This window comes from Anolis sagrei, chromosome 2 (assembly GCF_037176765.1).
Source record: "Anolis sagrei isolate rAnoSag1 chromosome 2, rAnoSag1.mat, whole genome shotgun sequence".
Lineage (NCBI taxonomy): Eukaryota > Metazoa > Chordata > Lepidosauria > Squamata > Dactyloidae > Anolis > Anolis sagrei.
In genome coordinates, this window is record NC_090022.1 from 219,805,503 (window position 1) to 219,828,974 (window position 23,472).

Sequence of the window (23,472 nt, forward strand, 5' to 3'; positions counted from 1 at the left end):
CACTCCTTCTGCTTCTTGAACATTGGGGGGACCATTTCAAAGTCTCCCTCCATCCCGTCCAAAACTGAAGCACACTCGGCCACTGTCTGGATCTTCTTATCCTTAATGAACCATCGTAACTGTGCTGGGACCAGTTTATAGAACTGTTCCAGACAGATCAGGTCTCTCAAAGCCTCAAAGGTGGTCACCTTACTACCCTCCAGCCATCGTACTAGAGCTTTTTCAATCCTAGCCCCTACTTGGGAAAATGTCTCCCCAGGCTTCCTCTTAATCTCTCTGAAGGTCTTTCAGCTTTGTTCTGGGGTTAGACCAAACCGAACCTTCACTCTCTCTTGTCAAAACACTTCTTTCCCTGTCAAAAGCTGACAGCTTATTTCCCTCTCTCCACCGACTCCTCCCCCAATTGCTATACCCAATCAGGAGTCGGCTTGACTCCTCCTCCTATCTCTGCCTGCCTTCCAAGATGACAGCTACTGTCATGCAGGCTTCGGCCTTGTCGTCTTAAAGGTAGATTTCATCACAGCTCACAACATAAGTAAATACAATAAATACTACATACAAAATAAATGAACAAGTTGACAAAGGAAGAAAACAAAATCAAATAAAACAAAATACATCAAGGACAGAACTCATCTGAATGAATTCTTCCAAATAAGCTTCATGATTGCCATAATTTAGAAATGACTCGAAGCCACACAGTAACAACTACAACGGCAATTAATTTTAAAGCTTCAGGAACTAGTACTTTTTTAAAAAATGTTGTGCTTTGCCCTTAACATCTGTTCTTTCTTCTTTTTGCCAAGGTGTAAAGAACTTGTGGTCTGGCGACTGCTGAGGTGGCATGTCACACAGAAGCAGTTTGTGTCTCAGACATCATGTTCTAATTTAACCCCCTTCCCCCCTTACAGAGAATAGCTTGAGCCAGCAACTCACTGAGAGAGATTCGTGGAGAATAGGTCCAACACTGTCTGCTAACTAGGATAGTTATATGTTGCCTGCACTATTAAAAGTGGAATGGCTCTGACACATTGCTAAGTAACACATGTGGTGGGTTGCTATTGCATTCCTGTCCTGTTTGGGTGTTCCCATAGATTGGGCATTATGTGGACAGAATTCTGGACTAGTAGATTTTTTGTTGATCCAGTTTGTTTGTCTGTCTCTCTAGCCCACCTCTACTGTTGTTTGTTCTGCTCTAATGCTGCTTCTCGTTGCTTGCAGCACATTTCACAACATCTGGACAATAGGTATATTGGTATGTGACATTTCCATAATTATTCTCAAGTGTGATCTGTACCTATCATCCATATGATGCATCCTATTCCAACAGGGTTGCAATCCAGTTGTGCTCTTCTAAATGTCTGGGTTCTATATCCTTCCCTGTCCCATGTTCGGGATCAGGCCATGATTGGTTATTAATTATACTACATTATAGAGCTAAAAGGAGTGTTTGAGTAACATAATAGCACGGTCCATAATAAGCTTTTGCTGTCTGTTCTGTTTTTCTTAGACAAAGCATGTCATGTATACTGACAAAATGATCTGCTAAATGTGAACATAATGGATGAAATGATAAAAGAATTGTTCAATTTGCATTGGAGTTATATAATGTGTTTTGAACTTCAACTCCCACAATTCCTAACTGCCTACTGGCTGTTAGGAATTGTGGGAATTGATGTCCAAACACCTAGAGGGCCAAAGTTTATCAATTCCTGGTATATACGTTTTGGTTTCTTTGAATATCCACACAGTGCTTCCAACTCTTTCTTCCAGCAGTGATGGTAATGCAAAGCAGAAACGCTATCTTGGCATTCCCAAAAAAGAAATGCCAGCTCATACCTTGGACCTGGTGTTCCTATTTTGACACAGTGATTGTTCTTCCTAGCCTGTCTTATACTGTCAGTTTGGGGATCATAACAGCCCCATGTGAACTTGTCTCCATATCAGCCCTTTTCCCACAGTTAGGATTTTCTGTTTGTTTGTGTTTGTATTTCAGTTGCGTTCCAACACAGAGATTGACCAGGACATTCTCAATGACTGTCTCACCATCCAAACTTTTCAGCAATCCACATCCCCACATGATGCTGCAGATAGCAGTGTGAGACGATCACCAGGACTGGTGCCTGACATTTACACAGGTATGATAAGGATGAAAAACTGATAAGAACAGGTGCTCCATGTGACCTGAGGCAAAAGACCAAAAATGAAAGAGATATTAAATGCAGAAGGAGCATAACATTCCATCAAAGTAGAAGCTTATAGGATATTTGGAAATAATTTATCATATTAAAATTGTGGCATAAATACTGCAGCATAAATCACTGCAAAGAAACAGCCAACAAAAGCAAAAAAACCCAAAAAAACAACCCTATAATTAGTTTACATAATTCCTGGAAAAATAGGCATCATTCTGCCAAATTTAAGAACTTGAGATCCTATTAAATTTAAAGAGGGAAGATTAATTTTTGTAATCAACTTCTGGTCTGCTGCTGTAATAATAAAATTTATTCATTTTTGTAATATGGCTTGAGTCTTAGAACTGGGGAATGATATGATGATGCACCATAGTTATTGTTTTTTGCACTGAAATCCAGACTGTCCTGTCTCCTTGACGCTATGTACTAAGAAGCAGTTCCTACAGTTTACAGGGACTTGTTCCACTGTTGCTCAGAAAGCAGTCTTTTTGTGAATGGTCTCTGGTATGACAGTCAGAAGTTGGACCTTTGCCACAACGCTCATATAAGGGGTGGGAATGTCAGTCAGCTGCTTCCCATGCAACAGAGGATTAGATCCACATCGATTCTGCCCAGTAAGTAGGGATTCATGGACTTCCACAGTGTTTATTAGCTTCTAAAGCAGGAGATCACGGACCACCAGTGGGCCACGAGGATGAAAATCTGGTCCATGAGCCTCCTTCCTCTTTATTTATTTTATTTTATTTTATTTTATTTCCGCTCCTTTTGCACTGCCTGCCCTGTTGCTGACCAGCCCCGACCCCTTAGATCAGTGGTTCTCAACCTGATGTTTTGGCCTTCAACTCCCAGAAATCTCCAGATGTTTTGGCCTTCAACTCCCAGAAATCCTAACAGCTGGTAAAGTGGCTGGGGTTTCTGGGAATTGTAGGCCAAAAACACCTGGGGACCCCAGGTTGAGAACTACTGCCTTAGATAGACCAGATCAGCTCTAGATTATTAAATATGGTTTTCTGTGGGTGAGCAAATGGCAACTACTGGATGGCATATGTTATGTATCAGAAACTAGAGCTGATCTGGTCTATCCAATGCAGTTTTCTGAATCAGCACCCCAAAATAAACAAACCGAATCTAAAGTTGACCAAAAACTGATTCGTAACCCTTTTAGTTCTAATGTTGGAGAGTGGTCCCTAGCCAAAGTGGTCCCTGGTCAAGTGGTCCCTGGTGGAAAAAAAAGGTTGGGAACCAACCACTGCTCTAAACTGCTACACAAATATAAAAACAGTCACAAGTATGTAACTCTAGGTTACACATTTGTAACTGCCATACAGATTCCAGACAATGATTATGAAGGTGATAGTGGTGATGATGCAGTTTTCCTATGCAAAAGTACATTTACTGTGCAATACTCTATTTATTCAGATGAAATTCCTTCTGAGTCCTAGCTTTCAGTTTTTTGTTGTTGTCGACTCAAATGTAGCAATCCTATGAACGAAAAACCTCCAAGTCACCCTATACCCAGCAGGTCTTGACAACTCAGGGGTGTGGTTTCCTTAAATTGAATCTATCCAACTGGAATGCAGTTTTCCTCTTTTCCTTCTACCTTAAATTATTATCTTTTCTAGTGAGTCATCTCTTCTTGTGATATGGCCAAAGTACGACCACCTTAGTTTAGTAATCTTCATTTCTAGAGAAAATATAGGCCTTATTTGTTCTAGGACCCATTTATTTGTTTTTTTTTTAGCAGTCCACAGTCTCAATAATAATAATAATAATAATAATCATCATCATCATCATTATCATTATTATCTTTATTTATTTATTTATTTATTTCTTCTCTCTCCTGGTGGCTCGTGGCAGGGTACAGCAAATTCAAAAAGATAGAACTTATCCATAGAACTTTTCTGTAGCATCACCTCTCAAATGAGTTGATTTCCTTCCTGTCAGCTTTTTTCACTGTCCTGCTTTTATAACTGTATATGGAAATAGGGAATACAATAGTATGGATAATTCTAACTATCTTAGAATTAGCCTTGCATGGTTTTGGATGACATGCTTTTCCCAGAACTGCAGTTGGGCAGGTTCTTTACTGTGTTCTGAAAACCAATTGCATATTTAGCATTGGAATGGGTAACATAGATCCAGAAAAGAAATTTGTATTAACTATCGAAAAGAAAAGTACCTAGTTTATGGTATGCAAAACACTTAATGAAGGAATACACATATTCCACTATCAGGAAGAAAATATGAAAGAGGTTATTTAACTTTCTTTTTTGATTTATAAGTAAGTGTGTGACTAAAGAAATATGTTTTGAAAGTACTCACAAACATGATTTAGTCAATGGAAAAATGTGTTGAAATTATGTGTATTTAAAAAGATACATACCAAGATATGTACATACTCTGCTGGGTGTGCTGAGTACGCATGCCTAGTGTGAAACACATCTCACCATGCTAAAACAGTGGATGTGGCTATTAATGAGACATGCCACATTATCACAGGATGTCTATGCCTGATGCCATTGGAGAAATTATACTGCTTAGCCGGTATTGCACCACCTGACATCCATCGGGAAATAGCAGCCAATAATGAAAGGACCAAGGCAGTGATATCTCCGGCCCATCCCCTGTTCAGATTCTAGCACACCAACACCTTAAATCAATAAAGATCTACAGAGATACTCGTAGGAACACCTTAACAAGCAAGAGTCCAAAAGTGGCAGGCTAAAACCCTGAACTTCAAGTCATAGCTGATACCGAATATGAGACATGCTCCTGGGCACACAGAAGACTGGGCGACTTGGAAAGTGCTGAACAGATTGCACTCTGGCACCACGAGATGCAGAGCCAACCTTAAGAAACGGGGGCACAAAGTGGAGTCCACAGCATGCGAGTGTTGAGAAGAGCAAACCACAGACCACCTACTGCAATACAGTCTGAGCCCTGCCCCATGCACAATGGAGGACCTTCTTACAGCAACATCAGAGGCACTCCACAAGTGGCCAACTACTGATCAAAGGACATTTAGTATAATGTCAAGTTTTTTAAACTTTGTGTTTTTAAAAAAACAAAAACAAAACAATTACAACTGTACCCTCAGTTCTCTTCTGATACGATAAATAAAAATACCAAGATATGTGTATTTTCACATGAGGAAAAACAGAATTCCATTTAATCCGGTCCAAAATTGTGATAGTGAAAATGAATATGACTAATATCCACCGATAGGTTTACTGACATACTCTTATCTTTGCCAAAATGCAACCCTCTTTGTATCCCTCTTCTGTTTTCCCACCATTTCTTCCATCCCTTTTTTGACAGCCTTTCAACAAAAATCTGCTAAGGAAAGAAAGGCAAAATAGTTACATGATAGGCAAAATACTGGAGTCTCAGAGATAAGCATAAATCATCTGCATGCAGAACTACATTATATTCCTCCAAAGTCAATCCTAATTGCAGGAGTGCCTTCCCTCTGGAGAGATTGAGTGACTGGGAGAGTAGGAAGGACCAGAGAAGTGTGGAAAAGGGGCCTTTGGCAGCTGAAAGGTGGGTTTAAGGCAGGCATCCTCAAACTGCGACCCTCCAGCTGTTTGGGCCTTCGACTCCCAGAAGCCCTAAAGAGCTTGTTCAATTGTTAGGAATTATGGGAGTTGAAAGCCCAAGCAGCTGGAGAGCTGCAGTTTGAGGATGCCTGGTTTAAGGGATATGTGAGTTAGTCACTGCAGAGGATTGGAAAAGAATCCCAATCTCTGCAACAACCCAAAAGTGATTCATAGTAGTGTAAGTTAGGCTTATATAAATCACTGCCAGGCATTGTCTTTTTGTCTGTTGCATATTTGTCTGAAAGCATTCCTTGTCAATGTAAATACAAGTTATTACATTTCACTGGATAATATATTGTGCACCAGAATATATTTATTCATTGTTATGGCTATCAATCTCTTAACATGTTTATTTATCTCTTTCCTTGAGACAGTACTTTCCCCTTTACATTACCCAGGGTATAGGTCAGGGATAACTACTCATTTCATTCAAGTAGAATTCTCCAGTGGTTTATATTCTGAGTTTCACATATGCATTGAATAAATACATTTACCAAAATGTAAACATAGAATGGGGACCTCTTAGAGAAATAATAATTTACCTGAGCAGTGAATCAAAAAATTTAGTAGTTTTCCAAGGTTGTTTAAATAACTCTGACGCTACATGTCCATAACAGAAGACAACAAAGAGATATAAAATACATTCTGAATAGGTAGCACAGTTTCTATTTTTTTGATATAAAGTCCAATATTATGCTAGAAAGAAAAGCTATTGAATCTATACATTTAGTTTCTCAGTGAAAGGGATCAATCTGGTTTGGACGTGAACAAAAACCAGGGACTCTTTGAAGACATAATCAATAAAGCTTTTGCATTGTCGAAAGCTTTCACGGCTGAAATCACTGAGGTGTTGCCAGCCACAGATGCAGGTGAAACGTCAGGAGAAAATGCTGCTAAAACATGACCAAGTAGCCTGGAAACCCCACAACACCCTAATAAAGCTTTTTTTTTTTACATTTTTTTGTGTAGAATACACAAAATAAAGGGAAATATCTCAATCGTAATACACGTGGTTACTGAATAAATTCAATTTTTGCATTAAAAGTCAACCCATTGTATCGTTGTTTGTTTTCAAGTTAAGTTTGACTTATGGTGATCCTGTGAATGAGAGACTTCCAAGAGCATTAGTTATCAAAAGCCCTGCTTACAGCTTGTGACTCAGGTCCATGGCTTTATTGAATCAATCTACCTGTAGTATGGTTTTCCTCCTTCCTACCACCTTCCACGTTCTAGAGTATTATTGACTTTTTCAATGAATGGCATTGTCTCTAGATATGTTTAAAGTACGCAGTTGAGTTATCTGGACTTCCATTTAGAGTTGAGATCTAAATTTCACATTTTGCATTTTTATTAGCCTATAGTATCTGTAGAAGGAAACAGTGTAGTGCAGTGGTTTAAGTATTTCACTACAACTCTGGAGACTAGGGTCCCTTCCACACAGCTGAACAAAGTCCCACATTTTCTGTTTTGAAGTGAAATATATGGCAATGTGGATTCAAAGCAGATATTGTGGGATTTTCTGCCTTGATGTTCTAAGATATAGGGCTGTGTGGAAGGGCCCTAAGGTTTGAATCAGTGCTTGGCTATGAAAACCCACTGGGTGACCTTGGGCAAGTCACACTCTCAGCCGCAGAGGAAGGCAAAGGCAAGCCTAATAAATCTTGCTAATATAATCCTGCGATGGGGATTGCCTTAGGTTACATCAGTCACCATATGTAAAAAATAATTTGAAGGCATACAACAGCAATCCAAGAACTCTCCTCCAGTACCATTTTTAAATGAAATGAACTGCTCTAAAGGTGGAGTTAAAAAAAAACAACAACAAGGCAACATTCCCAGGAATAATACAATGTTTCACAGTATTTGTGGAGTTAACCATATTGTTTTTGTGAGGGGATCTATCCTCTCTCTTGAAAGCCACTTTCTCTTCTTGCAGGAAAGAATCTAGATCCAGAGAATGGCCCAGAGAGAGGGAGACTGCCTTAGGGGGTCATTTGGGTCTATGCAGATTACAAGGCGGGGTTGAAAACTGCACCTATTCAGAGAAACTCTTTCAAACACAAAGGAGTCCTGTTCTTTGCAACCGGTCGCACATCTCATAATAATAAAGCTTATTCTGTATCATGAGAGGGATTACCTGATTTGGTGCATGTTAAATGTGTTACTTTTTACCCTACAGGGGTCAGAAATTAGATTAGATGGCTAATATCACTATGCATCCAGCAAAGTTCATAATAATGATCAAGTTGATATACTATAGTATTATTTCTGCTATTACTGAAGGTTTATAAGGCACTTCTCACTTAATTTTAGTTATCCAGTTTTTCTATAGTTTCCATAAATAGACCGAGCTCTGGACATTGCAATAATTTTCAGGGCTTACCTTAGACACACACACAGAGAGAGAGAAAGAGAGCAGTACCGACAAAATCCCTTCCATGCTGCTCACCTACACTGCAATAATGGTGAGCCTGCTGTGAAACAATATACAACATGTCAGAGAGGCTTGAGGAAAAGGTGAAGTTCACTGTGTAGACCCTTCAGTATTCCCAGGAGGCCACAGCTGTTCTGTTGGCTGGCTGAAATCATTTAAGTTTGCCTTCAGATATTTCTTGTGATTGGCAGCTGGAACAATTGATTAAGTGAGGCAGATGAACATATTGGAAACTCTTATTGCTTTTGTGATTAAGAGGCAGTAAAATCCCCAAAGCAATAAAAGTGTGGGATCTGGATTAAAACCAGTCTTTCTAAAAGTGAAGGTCATTATGTTAGATCCCTGCCACTCAAAAGGCTGGCTCTTATCTAATTTAGAAGATTGGAGCGTATTCCTGTTTTGAGGTCTTGTCTTGTTATGTAAGAAGGAAATAGCGAGCCGCTGTCAGTGTTTACAGCCATTTATGCCAATCTAGTTTAAAGTTTACACCACAAGCAGAAGGATGTAAGGTTGAGTCAAACAGGATACCTAATTCAGTCATATATAAAGGAGAAGAATATCAGAAGTTGATGAAGTTTAGCAATTCCAGCATCCAACACAACAGAGCTATAAGCGCCACACACCCCAAGGAGAATCTCAAGATATAGGCAGGTTATGTGGACACCTCCCTGTCTCATGTATTCTTTTCATTGCAACAGAGAACAACTTGGAAAAGTCACAGACCATCCTGACAGGAAGGTGTCATCCAAAAATTAATTCACCCAAGTTCTGCAGGATATGTTGATTTCAAAAATATATTGTTGCTGGGAATGTCGGTTCCCCTTCAGCTACTTCTGAGATTTGCACTGTTTCAAGGAGGAAAAAAGGAAGTCTGGATGAAGAAGGGGAAAATGGCTTCATTATCTCTGCTGATTCTAGCACTTTGACCCTGCAGGCCCCAGCTAGACTACAACAGTATAGTTGAATGGGAAGGAATACATAAAAATAATATTGGGAAAAGTAATATATTGAAACTATGCAGCAGGCCTGTGACATAATATGTCCATGGAGATTAATCCCTTCTTCCTCAAGATTGATAACATATGCATCTCTGAACAAAAAAAATGTATTTCATATGCCACCAGTACAAGTTCCTTCATGATTATTTAGCCATACAAATAACCTTCAATTTGTCCATTGGTCCTTCTTTCCAAACATTTTTATGATGTCTGGGTTTATCCACTGTTTAAATCATTTCAAGATAAATAGTCATATGGTTTTGAACCTATAGTTGATTGCTGAATTAATTAATAGCATAATGCTACATATGTTTACTCAGGAGTAAGTCTCCTTGAGACTTAAATTGAAGGAAGAGAAGAGAATACTAGATTGGAACTAGAATTCAGCTAAGGCGGTAATCCACTACTTCATTTACCTTGGAGTAAGTTCTGTTGAAATCAATTGAACTTACAAGTTAACCACAAGCAGACTTTTTTCAGAACTTTGATATAAGTGTAATTTGGACCCATTGAAATAAATTTCTCATTCTTAGAATCAAAGACTGTTTGGCTACTGCTGAAAACTGCAAATACAACTATTTCTCTCCTTTCTCTTCTTAGGCTCCATCTACACTGACCATTTAGTGCAGTTCAAAGCTAGCATCAAATTATGAGGCCAGACAACAAACATCCACAAAACTATATGAAATAAAGCCCTTGATGTGCATCAGTGCACTGTGTAATCACTTTCTGGGCCTCAAACTGGTTTCAAGATTTCCAATGTAATCATCTGCACAATGAAACTAGGTTAAAACTGCATTAAATAGTCAGTGTAGATGTGGCCTCTAAGCAGACATCAGCTTCTCTGAGAACATAGAAGTAAACAGTTTTAGTTAAGTATGCAGAATGAACAGACAGCATTTGTGCCATTCCCTCCTGTCTTTAGCCTTCATGAGAAAGCTTATGGCTACTATTTAAAAAGAAACCCTCAAACACTGATAATGTACAGATTGGCTCTCGGTTCATCTGTCTATTGTGTCAACAAAATGGAATTTGAGGATCTAAAATTAACCCTCTATTTCACACCAATTTATGACAGGCTTTACTTAGTTTGACACCTAAAAATGTCCACTACTTTTTGGCCAATGCCAGCCCTATTCTTCATGACTGTTTAGACACTGAAGTGACAACTCTTCTATTTGGATTCTGTAGGCACACAGAAGAGATATTTTTCTTTTGATCTGAAAAAAAGATTGACGGAAGACTAATTTAAGAATAATATATCTATGGAAATGAATTACAGCATACTTGGTAGTTTGCAGGAGGAAAGGTGGCAATTCCGCATTTGAAAAAATAAAATAAAATTACAGAGTATGTGCAGTACTAAGTGGGGAAATTGGTTTTTCTTCAAGCTTCAATTTAGCAACCGTTTGAAAACACAGGCTCTCATCCTTTAATTGTAATATTGTCCACAACTTCTGTGCAATTTCTTTTTATAAGCTTTTAGAGTGTGAAAGGTTTGTACAGTGATAGTGTAATTTTTCATATTTTTCGAATTTTAATTTATAGAAATTCTCTGGAATTTAGAAATGCAGAAAAATATTTCATGGAGAAAACAAAAATAAACAGTAAGCAATTCTTTTTCCAGGAGTTTTTAATTTTTTGTTTTTTAAAAAGGAGAGAACTCTAAACATTATCATAGTCCTCATATCTTTTTAAAAAGCAGGATGTGAGCTGCTTTGGTTCTAGTTTGTGTTGTGAAAAGATGTAACTTAAATTCAAGTGGTAGTCCTATCCGTAGTAAACTGATTTAATCAACTGCTAAATAGTAAGCCTACCATAATGATGTCAGATCTGCTCACAGTAACCCATGCCGTAGATAGATCCCAGAGGATTACTGTAATGGATTTTGTGTATGGCTACCTTTGAGAGTGTTCAGAAACTTCAGCCGATTCAAAAAGCTACAACCAGCACAAAACCCCCTTGCAGCAACAGTAGAGGTCTTTGGACATTGTAGAAGATGGGGGAGAATACCAGCCTCCTCAAAAACTAAAAGTGAGTTGGACTTGCATCTGTCATAAAAAAGGATGCCAGCCAACAATAGAAACAAAGGAGGTCTTGAAGCTAAGTGGATGGACAGCAACTTGTCAAATAAGATTCATTGTGGAGAGGTGAGTAAATAAATGCATACATAAAATGCTAACATCTTCACAGAACTTTACTCAGATACATTAATGGAATGGGCAATGACTGAACATAAAAACAATGTTGGAATCATGGTGAATAGCTCAACGAAAATGGTACAGCAATGGAGATGACAAACTTCATGCTGGGGATTATAACATAAGAGATGGAAAATAAAGCAAGAATGCCTTTTTACAACTCTACAGGGTTGAAGGTCAAGGGTCTAATAGCATATTGTACAGTAAGAAAACATGCAGAAAAGAACAAATAATATGCTGAAACAGTTACACCATCTGCTCTACAAGGTGAGACTATTAAAACCAGTAGCTGATGCAGAGGCGGAGAATAATGAGGGCTGTGGCATGAGAGCTGTAAGCCTCAGACCCACTATAGTTCTGATCAGAAGGGAGTTCCATGTGCATTGTCATTGTGGTGGTGGAAAAGATCTCATTTATTTCAATGGGAGCCTTGCTCATTGCAAAAGACAGTATATGGGGGAATCCATTTGGGTGGTAAGGATTGATGCCGTCCCCCATGCACCATGATTGCAATCTGCTCAAGGAACTGAGCTCAGAAGAAAACAAAACACACCACAAAAACCAAAAATGTCACATCTTGTTTGACCCTTAAAGTAATCGGATGAAACTGATTTACAGTAGACTGAGGACAGATAAAAGAATGTACTTTTCATAATATAACAAAAATCTATTGATCCATCTTTCCTTCTTTTTTTGTCATTCAAACCCAAATGCTATTCGTTTTGTAGCCAAAACATCACCATCCATTAACAAGAGAAAATTACCATTAAGCTAAAAGCTATAACATTCAAATGTATAAAATATTTCATAGCTACTTAGGGTAAAGAGGAGAATGCATGGGAAGAGGAAGGGGATGAAATGTTTTTGAAGAATGTGTGCTTAGTGAATAGAAGTTCTGGATTTAAAAATAAATAAATATTAGATGTGGCTGTTAAGTGGTACAGTAGAGTCTCGCTAATCCAACATAAACGGACCGGCAGAATGTTGGATAAGCGAAAATGTTGAATAATAAGGAGGGATTAAGGAAAAGCGTATTAAACGTCAAATTACGTTATGATTTTACAAATTAAGCACCAAAACATCATGTTTTAAAACAAATTGACAGAAGAAGCAGTTCAATACCCGATAACATTATGTAATAATTGCTGTATTTACCAACTTAGCACCAAAACGGACAAGAGTTATTTCTTTCTCTCACCCTGGACATTATTCCACAGGTAAACATACACTCCACTTCCCTCACCTGTGGATCTGGGTTGGAAGCAGATTGCATTGGATAATACAGAATGTTGGATAAGCAAAAGTTGGATAAGCGAGACTCTACTGTACCTCCATGTCAAAATACCAAGTATTGGGAGACAAACTGGAAGAGCTAAATGCTTCTTAGATCCCAGTTCTCTGAAACATCTGGTGGCCAGATGTAGGAAAGAGGTGTTGAGCAGATTTTTTCCAAACATTGCCATCTCCCCCCCCCCCCCATGGCCTTGGATGATAACTCTTTATGCCAAGTTCTCATGTCCATTGGCCAGAGTGGGTGGGGATGATGGGTGGTAATGTACCGCATCTAGAGGACACCAGATTGGGGAGCGCTGGTCTGATCCAGTATGGCTCTTTCAAGAGCTGAAGGATTCATGGTTCATTTCTACTGCGTAGAATGCAATCAAAACATTTTCCTTTCATACTAATGGTAGTTTTAGTTTTTAGTTTATGTGTTGTTATGATTAAAACACCCATGAAATACATTACACCCAACCTAAGCAGGCACATATTATTGAACTGAGAAAAAACAAAATGCACCTTAATTCTTTTCCCATTTTACTATGCACATTTCAATAACAAAGAGAACATTCCCACATCTTTACAAAGGGACTTGAAAAAGAACAGCGAGTTTCTTTTAATGCTGTCAATATGTTCATAAATATTGTTTCCCATGGTTCTTGAAACCACTCCTCCTTCTAAAGGTTTGATTACAGATTTTCCGTGTTTTGCTGTGTATGTTAAAGCAGTTATTAGATTTTGCACTAGATTAACATGTCTTGTTCTTTTAACAATCCCTGTAAACAAAATGTTAGTGCTAAAAGCAAAGCATGGTGTATTATTTTACAGTGCTTTGTAATATCAGTTTCCAGTAACTATGAAAATCATCATATATGTGTCAGGCACAAGATCAGTAATTATCCAAAGTGTTGATTACATGCTCAACTTCTTTCTCTCAGTACTCCCCGCTTTCTCTCTGCATAGCTTCTATCTCACTAGTTCTCAACCTTCCATCCTCCAGGTCAGGTCTTTTGGAAAACTCCCAGAAACCCCAGGTGGTGTGTTAAATCGTCAGGGATTCTGGAAACTAAAGTCCAAAACATCTAGAACAAATATTTCAGCCCAGATTTGTAATTCAAATCTTCTAACACATTCAGTTTTAAACACTTCTCCCATTGTATTGTATAACTTCTGAAGCTGCTTCTCCAAAATTATTTTATAGTGCTTTATTATTGATAGATGAAAGCCATGCTTTAAATGGCACTTTCTGGATTGTATGTCATGACAAGAGTTGCTAGGTCAGCAGCTTCCCATTCCCTGAAATTTCATGGCCAAAACCTAAGGTCTCATGGGGTGGTCCCTTGTGTAACAACTGCAAAATAACGTGTGGGAGAAACAAGGATAGTGTGGAGGGGAAGAGACATTTAATGTCTTGCACTGCTTCCTAACCAATTTTTATGTAAAGCATACATGATGGTTAGAATACTAATTAAAGGAGCCTAAACAACAGTACTTCAGACCTACTATTGGAATATAAACAATGCTCACAACTGCTATTTTAAGATATAAAAGGGCTCAATAAAACAAGCTCCCCACTAATGTACTATTTAACTGCTAGTATTATTACTTCTGTTATTATTTCACATTTCAAGTCTCTTTTTTTTCAAACACAAAGCATTTTTTTTTAAAAAATCCCTAGAACCACTTAAAAATACATAATACAATTTTTGCACCAAACTAATCCTATTTTCACAAAATATTGTTAATTTTCTCAGAAAAAGTCTTTAAATATAAACAACTAGCTGTGCCCTGCCACGCGTTGCTGTGGCCTATAGTAAAACTTATCAAAGTTGAGGTAGATATCTGGACTATTATGAAAGAGAGGTCCCTACCTATTCCTTCCCCCTTTTCCTCCCCCTTTCTCTCCTTTCTTCCTTCTCTACCTCTTTCTTTCTTTCACTACTTGGTTTCATCCTTCTCTCTTTCCTTCAATCCCTCCCCCTTTCTTCCTTTGCCTTTCTTCCCTCCCTGTTTGCTTCCTTCTTTCACTTTTTATTTCCTTTTATTTTACCACCATCATAACAATAACAATAATGCAATACATTGCCTCTGGGAACTGACACCTCTCCCATTCCCCCTAAAAGGGTCTCATAGGAACAATAGCATAATAATAATAATAATAATAATAATAATAATAATAATAATAATAATAATAATAGAAATAACAACCTTTACCCACCACGTGTTGCTGTGGCCAATCTTCCCTCTTTCTCTCCTTCTTTCCCTCCTTCCTTCCTTCCTTCCCTCCCATCTTTCCTTCTCCTTTCTCTATCTCTTTCCTTCCTTCCCCCTTTTTCTTTCTTTTCTGCTGTCTCTCTTTTCTTTCCTTCCATCTTTCCTTTTCTTTCCTTTTCTTCTTCCTCTAACTTTCCTTCCTTCCCCCTTTTTCTTTACCTCCCTTTCTCTTTCTTCCTTCTTTCCTTCCTTCCTGTCTTTCCTAGATTTTGACAGGGCGGAAAGGGGCGGGGTGGGGTTTGGAGGTGGCATGAAGTAAAAGGAGGTAAGATTGGGGTGGGGGAGTGATGGAGCGTGGGGTTGCGTGTGTGTGTGCAGCGGCGGGGGGAGTGATGGAGCGTGGGGTTGTGTGTGTGTGTGCGGCGGCGGGGGGAGTGATGGAGCATGGGGTTGCATGTGTGTGTGCGGCGGCGGGGGGAGTGGGGTTGCGTGTGTGCGTGCGGCGGCGGGGGGAGTGATGGAGCGTGGGGTTGCGTGTGTGTGTGCGGCGGCAGGGGGAGTGGGGTTGCGTGTGTGCGTGCGGCGGCGGGGGGAGTGATGGAGTGTGGGGTTGTGTGTGTGTGTGCGGCAGGGGGTGTGTGTGTACGGGAAGCGGCACGACGGGGCTTGGAGTGAGTTGTTTTTCATTTTGAGTAGATATGTTTGTACCTTGTGGGTTGTGTTATGGGCATGGGAATTTTGGTTAAGTTTCGTTGGGGGATTTTTGAGTTTTGTTGTTTTGCCGTTTTGTGAGTGTGTTGTTGTGTTGTTTTTCATTTTGAGTAGATATGTTTGTACCTTGTGGGTTGTGTTATGGGCATGGGAATTTTGGTTAAGTTTCGTTGGGGGATTTTTGAGTTTTGTTGTTTTGCCGTTTTGTGAGTGTGTTGTTGTGTTGTTTTTCATTTTGAGTAGATATGTTTGTACCTTGTGGGTTGTGTTATGCGCATGAGAAGTTTGGTTAAGTTTCGTTGGGGGATTTTTGAGTTTTGTTGTTTTGCCGTTTTGTGAGTGTGTTATTGTGTTGTTTTTCATTTTGAGTAGATATGTTTGTACCTTGTGGGTTGTGTTATGGGCATGGGAATTTTGGTTAAGTTTCGTTGGGGGGTTTTTGAGTTTTGTTTCCTCGTTGGATGCCCCTAACAAATTTATATATATAGATTGAAGAATGTGCAAAACAAGAACCAAATGAGAATGCCAGATGCCTGATGGAAAGAAGAACATTTGAAATTTCTGGTTCTTCTTTGCATGAACAAAATAAGATTGCATATCTACCCTACATACTCATGTATAAATCTAGATATTTTAGTTAAAAAATCAACTCAAAAACTTGTGTCAACTTATCCATGGGTCAGTGTGAGTCTTATCAAAAAAGGAACCATCACCTTCTCTGAGTAGAGTTGTAAAAGGTAAGAGCTTGTTCCATTGTAGGAAAACCTAAAATAAGCACTGAACCCACCTCCCACTGGTTGGGGAAAATGCTGGTGATGCTCAGGGGTGAGTGGCTTCCCTGAGGCAGAATAGGTACTTTCCCCTCTCCGTGGAATGGCCCACAACTTATCCATGGTTCATACCAAAGTCCATAATTTTGGACCCAAACCCATGTCATCTGGAAAGCAGCTGACTGCCATTCTGACTCACTCCTTCCAAAATGGGGGGAATTGTGAGAGAGATCCTAATTCTGTCTCTTGCAGTGGAGATCACTCACAGGAGAGTGTAGAAATGGGAGTCAGCTCTTCCCTGAGGAACAAGGGAAGGGGTTGGACAAATAATTCACTGCACAAAACTCAGTAACTACAGGCAGTCCTCGAATTACAAATGACTCATAGTTAAGAGAGGGGATTAGACAACAGCAAGTGAGAAAAATCAAGCCCTTGGAAGGGAAATTCTCTCCTAGAAGAGTTATCATGGGGAAGAGGTGTCTCCACTGAAGCTTTATCACTAATCTTTTTTTCCACAATGGGCCAATTTTTTAAATATATATCTAAGTCAGAACAGAGGCATTTTTAAGTGTAGTTCCAGCTATACACACACACACACACATGGCTGGAGATACACTTTAAAATGTCCCTGTTCTGACTTACATACAAATCAAACTTAAGAACAAACCTACAGAACCTATCTTGTTAGTAATTTGGGGACTGCTTGTAACAACTACATTTGTTATATAGTCTTAACTGCTCAATAGGATTCCAGTCCATGTCCCCTGAAAAGAGCTTAGTATGATTTAGAAACTGCCTGGTTTAATTGGTATTGGATCTTTTCATTTATGTCTATTATTAATTAGACTGAACACTTCATTGGCACAGAAACATCTGAGTCCCAGCTGTGCATGAACAAGCCTTATTTCCAGTGTTCCACTACTTATGATGAACACAAGAGTCTGGATATCGTCTCCTCTTTCCCTTAACACCACCATCATTGTTACTCTTCATTAAATGTGTTTTCTATAAAATAACCCTGTGGAATTTTTTTTTCCTAAAAAATACTCTTCCAGAAAGTGGTGTGAGCACGAACACATATAGACTACTTGTGTGTTCATACTTCTCATCTTCATTCTGCTTTTCTGCAAATGCACCCACAAAAACATGATTAAAACAAGATGTTTTAAGGCTTACTGTTTATAAAAGGTTTCACTTTAGAGACTGGGCCTGGGACTTGGAAGATCCACATTCTAGGTCCCATTGAACCATGAAACTCGCTGGAGGATACTGGACCAAACATTCACTCTTAGACAAATCTACTCGAGATGATGGTTGTGAGGATTAAGGAAAGGGGAAGCAATGCATGAACTCTTTGGAGGAATGATGGGATAGATATGAGCTAATGAAACCAATAACATTCCTGAAACTGACTCATCCACCTCAAATGCCTTTTTGAAAACCATCAGAGTAAATGTCAAATGCTGCGTTAAGGTTTCCTTAATCAGTGTAAAAAAAAAAAAACACAGTTATTGTAGCTGTCCCATGGGTGCAATTCACGTACAAATCCTTCCCAGAGATCTGCATACAGAGATCTTCTTGTTGCTATGTTGATGGTAGATACCACTGTAAATTTACAATTGCAATGGATTTTTCTACTTGTTGAAGGAGAAATGTGTTGCTGTAAAATTATTTCTTCAGAAGCATGGCTAAGAAGGAAAAACAAGTAATGACAGTAGGGAAAAACTTATAAAGCCCCAGAAAGCTTTCCTAAATCTCACTCACCACTTCAAAATACATAGCCATTGGGCCCTGTTGCTTAGAGAGTGGGAAAGGGCTGGGAGCCAAGACCTTTGAAGCCCTGAGATTTGTCTTTTTATCTGGAGACTTGTAGAAACATATCAGTCCCCTGAGATTTCAGCTGGCACCCGAAACATGGCAATCCTGTCACTGAAATGTGACAGTTTATCTTTCACAATGCTGATTTGTTTTAAATGGAGTCTGAATTACGGTTTTTCAGCTCCTGGTGCCATAGTCTCTTCATTTTTGACATGAATTTTTTCTAGCTATACCCATGTACTGAATATATATCTATTACATTTTCAGTAGATATAATACAGGCAGTCCCCAAGTTATGAACAAGTTAGGTTCTGTAGTTCTTAAGTTGAATTTGTATGTAAGTTGGAACAGGCACATGTTTTAAGTGTAACTCCAGCCTATCTATCTATCTATCTATCTATCTATCTATCTATCTATCTTCACACACACACACACTCAAACTTTCGATAGCATAGGGAATGGTTAACACCCATGTAATGTTTCCTTAGCTGACTGCCCCCTTGTTCTGAAGTGTTTACCTCGCTGTCTGTCTCTCTGACAAGTGGATTAAAAAATGGCTTGTAGTAGAAACAAGGATTGCTGATAAAGCTTAAGTTGAGACACCTTTTGTTAGAGTTTTTATCATTTCTTAAGCAACAAGTAGTGTAAGGATCAGGGCAGCAAGCAGAAAGAGCCAAACCACCCTGCTACCATTGTGCAATTACAGCCAGAGTAATAAAAGAGCAAAAGGGCTGCTTCTTGCTGAGGTTTTGGAAGGTTGGACTTTAGTGAAGGTGGGGTTCTGAGAGGTTTGTGTCCTGAGGAAACTGAAGGTTGGAGTATCAAGAAGAATTGGACTACAAAACCAATCCAAGTAAGAAATCTCCAGTTATTTGGAAGTATCAAGAAAAGGTTGGAGATGGATTTCAGTCTTCAGCCAGTGTAAATTGTTTTTATATTTTCCAAATTTTAGTGTTAAGAATCGTGCCACCCAAATACATGGTGTTTGATAGAGAAACTTTCTTTTAAGGAGACGTATATCTGAAAGACCTCAACATTTTACTAGTGAGTGGGAGAAGACAGAGAAGAAGCAAAGATGGAGACAAGGAGAACAGGATAAAAATGTGTGTGTAGGCTGGGGAGGGTCAGTCATATGCGTTTAGGATTGGTTCAAATATGGAAGCTGTCTTATTGGACTTGGGAGGCAGTCCTGCCTTGAGTCATTGTGACATGTATGACAGTACTTTCATCCAGGACAGGTACTGATCTATAGAAAGGCTGCTATTTTTCTGTCAGGTTCCAACCATTTTCTCTGTTCCGTTTCAAGCAATAAATAGGTTCTGCTCATGGTTCTTGAAGGATGAACCAGCCTCTCACTTCTAACCAAGGAAAACTACAGCAATAAAGAATGTGTTCTTCTTGTAGTACAAAATAGCTCATATCAAATGTTACAATTTTTCAAACAAAGATCAGAACTTGTTTTCAGAGATTCGTGATTCTTTTTAAAAGACTGTCACGGTTGTTGTTTTTACACTGCTGTACCTTTAAGGTTGGTTTATCTTCTTCACATATCTGAAATGCTGAGTCTGCATGAGGAGTCTGCAAAAGTCATAATTTTTATTATTGACGTTTTATTATTATAGTTATTATTATTATATAATGCATAGATGTTTTTGCTTTTATTGCAGCTGCACTGTTCTCAAGTAATCAGTCAAGCCAAAGTACAACGGCAGTAGATGTTATGACCTCGTCACTCTCTGTGAGCCACAGTTCACCAGGACACAACATTCATGGTGGCCCAGGACTCCCTCTCACTACAGGAGACTCTGGAAAAGAGAGGTAAGGCCACAAAAGGACCGTGTGAAGTTATCATTGCGGTATTTCAAAAGGTTTTGGTGTCAAAATCAGCAAACCCAATGTTCTTATGTCTAAAATGTACGAGTTTTTTTTAAAAAAAGAATCATAATATGTTTTGTCCAACTGTGATGCCCTGAAAAGAGCAAGGTTGAAAGAGACATTCTTTGATATAAGAGACATGACTGAAAGCTGATGACATAATAATAACTGGAAAAGCTTACACGATATGAGGATTTAAAGATCGAACTGCAAAGACTCTGGGACAAGCCAGTAAAGGTGGTCCCAGTGGTGCTCAGCACACTGGGTGCAGTGCTTAAAGACTTGGCCTGCACTTAAAAACAATCCGTGCTGACAAAATCACCATCTGTCAGCCTGAAAAGGGCCACCCTACTTGGATCTGCACACATTATTCGCCAATACATCACACAGTCCTAGACACTTGTGAAGTGTCTGACCTCAAATACAAAAGCTAGCATAGTGATCTTGTTTGCTGTGTCCTATTATTATTATTTGATACACAACAAGATTAGGACACAGAATAATCATTCTTCCACGTATTGGTCACTTTTTATATTTGTCAAATCTTTACTTCCCTTCAGTTAATTTGTCTAAAGATGAGACTACAGTTCAAATGGAAGTAGTACACACACTTTGGATCATGTATTCCAAAATACTGTGTTGTGCATAGTTTGGCACGGTGAAGGGTTTTGCTTTGGCATTGTTAAGTTACTCTTGTTACTTGTATCATAAATACGCAGCCTGCAGTACAAATGATTGACAGCTATGTTTGCACAAAGATGCTGTATTTTCTAAAATTATGTTATTGATAAGAACATTTGTTCCCATTTAGGAGGACAGTCCTGATTAATCCTCTGTCGTCCCACTTTTTAGCTGCTTTTAAATGTTCCAGTTTCTCTCTCCTCGTGCTTTCCCCTCTGTCCTCAGCTTCTATAAATAGATGCAAGCTATTCAAAAAGCAAAAGTCACTTGCACTCCACAAATGCTGGGGGTGTCTTCAGAACAATACAATCAATGAAATTATGAAATAACACTATGATTGAGAACAGACGGGCAGAGCAGATTATAAATAAAATGGGAACAGATTGATACAGTCAGGAGCTGTTTCCTGCTGATTAAAATATGATCTCATAACTTTACTTATTTCTGGACTATTAAAACACCATAGTAATGTAAAACCGATAACTGTACCAACCCCTGGCAGCACAAACTAATATATAAAAGATTGAGATTCAGAATAGTCATAATGCAGGATGTAAATACTGCTATTACTGTTACAACTACTACTACTTATGTCATACATATCTATTTTGCTGGGAAGTACAGAGAGAGAGAGGGGCTTGACGAATGCAAGGCTGGGGTTAAGATTGCTGGAAGAAACATTAACAACCTCAGATATGCAGATGACACCACTCTGATGGCCAAAAGCGAGGAGGAGCTGAAGAGCCTTCTAATCAAGGTGAAAGAAGAAAGTGCAAAAGCTGGGCTGCAGCTAAACATCAAAAAAACCAAGATTATGGTAACAAGAATTATTGACAACTGGTAAATAGAGGGAGAAAATGTGGAGGCCGTGACAGACTTTGTATTTCTAGGTGCAAAGATTACTGCAGATGCAGACTGTGGCCAGGAAATCAGAAGACGCTTACTTCTTGGGAGGAGAGCAATGTCCAATCTCGATAAAATAGTAAAGAGTAGAAACATCACACTGGCAACAAAGATCCGCATAGTCAAAGCCATGGTATTCCCTGTAGTAACCTACGGATGTGAGAGCTGGACCTTAGGGAAGGCTGAGCGAAGGAAGATAGATGCTTTTGAGCTGTGGTGCTGGAGGAAAGTTCTGAGAGTGCCTTGGACTGCGAGAAGATCCAACCAATCCATCCTCCAGGAAATAAAGCCCGGCTGCTCACTGGAGGGAAGGATACTAGAGACAAAGTTGAAGTACTTTGGCCACATCATGAGGAGACAGCAAAGCTTAGAGAAGACAATTATGCTGGGGAAAGTGGAAGGTAAAAGGAAGAGGGGCCGACCAAGGGCAAGATGGATGGATGGCATCCTTGAAGTGACTGGACTGACCTTGAAGGAGCTGGGGGTGGTGACGGCTGACAGGGAGCTCTGGCGTGGGCTGGTCCATGAGGTCAAAAAGAGTCGGAGACGACTGAACGAATGAACAACAAAACAGAGAGATTTACACCTACACGACAAACCTCAAAAGTATATTACTGCGCTACTGTGAAATGGCACAGTAATGAAAACATAAAATGGTGGACTCTGGCAATAAAGACCTAAATTGTGAAATTGCATGGTCCTTCTGGTAAAAAAATGGGAGGTCATGGCCTATGAAGGGCAATATATGGCTTGGGAAGTGTATTCTATGAGATGGTGTGGTAAGCAGAGAATGTGACTGTATTTTAAGAGAGTTATTAGGGGAATCAGGCAATCTGGAGAGGGGCTATCTCGGTGTGTTTTTGATTTCTACAAGGATGGATTTGGAATGCCTAAATTCACCATTAAACCATAGTGCAATAATGTTGTTAGTCTTCATCTCTGATCATTATCTACAATACAAAAATCTGGGCTCTGGTTTGAATCTCTTTTCCTTTCCAGGCTTGCTTCACAGAATCTTCTTCCCCGTTTCTGTTTTTATTTTGCAGTTCTGCTCCTTGCTTCTAGGCTGTCATGTTCTTTGCCAGATTCTTGTATTCAATGCGTACTGTATGCTTTTTAGATTGTGTATTTGTTGTTTATTTCTGGTTCATGCCCCCTAACTTCAAGCTGCTGTTACTGCCATCAAGATTGTCCCTATCCGAGTCTAACTTCACTCCTCACAGTCATGTTGCTGTTTATTTATTTTCTGTGCATTGATGCCACCTTGTCTACCAACATGCTCAAGATGAAGTGTAATTCATAATGTGAAAAGGAATGAAAGGTGCAAAGCTTGGGACATTATTTTATAAACTGAATGTTTTCATGTAAGCATTAATTTTTAAAAGGCATTACACAAACTGTTTTATGAGTGCCACATTTATAATGTGTTACTTTTTAATGAATATCTTAATCCGAAAATGCTAAATATAGGAAAGAATGGCTAAGAATTGCACAATAAACAGATCCACTGTTGAAAACTGATAACTTACCTGTTACCTGTTCAGCTCCCTATGCTGGAAAAAAAACATGTCAATGGAGTTTGTGATTAGCCAGATTTTTAAAAGAAACTAAAAGTGTCTATTTTTTAAAAAATGGGAGTCAAGGGACTGGAGTCAAGTGAAAAATAGCTCCCAGAAGTTGGGCATCTCTTATCTACAACTGAATTTCCAATGTTACATTATGCAGCTAATGAGCTTCCTTTTGAGTTATTGGGCATATTATATTACATAGCTGTATAATCTATCAGTGTTTTTTCCAC

General features: G+C 39.0%; 1 protein-coding gene across 3 annotated transcripts in view; it reads left to right on the top strand.

Moving 5' to 3' along the window:
- GLIS3 (GLIS family zinc finger 3) overlaps positions 1-23,472 on the top strand; it is a 204,245-nt gene that overhangs the window by 151,549 nt on the left and 29,224 nt on the right. For all 3 annotated transcript variants that reach the window (XM_067464418.1, XM_060762272.2, XM_060762273.2), the window contains 2 exons: positions 1,994-2,135; positions 19,883-20,033. In XM_067464418.1, coding sequence (XP_067320519.1) covers positions 1,994-2,135; positions 19,883-20,033 — 293 coding nt within the window. The remainder of the gene's footprint in view (positions 1-1,993; positions 2,136-19,882; positions 20,034-23,472) is intronic.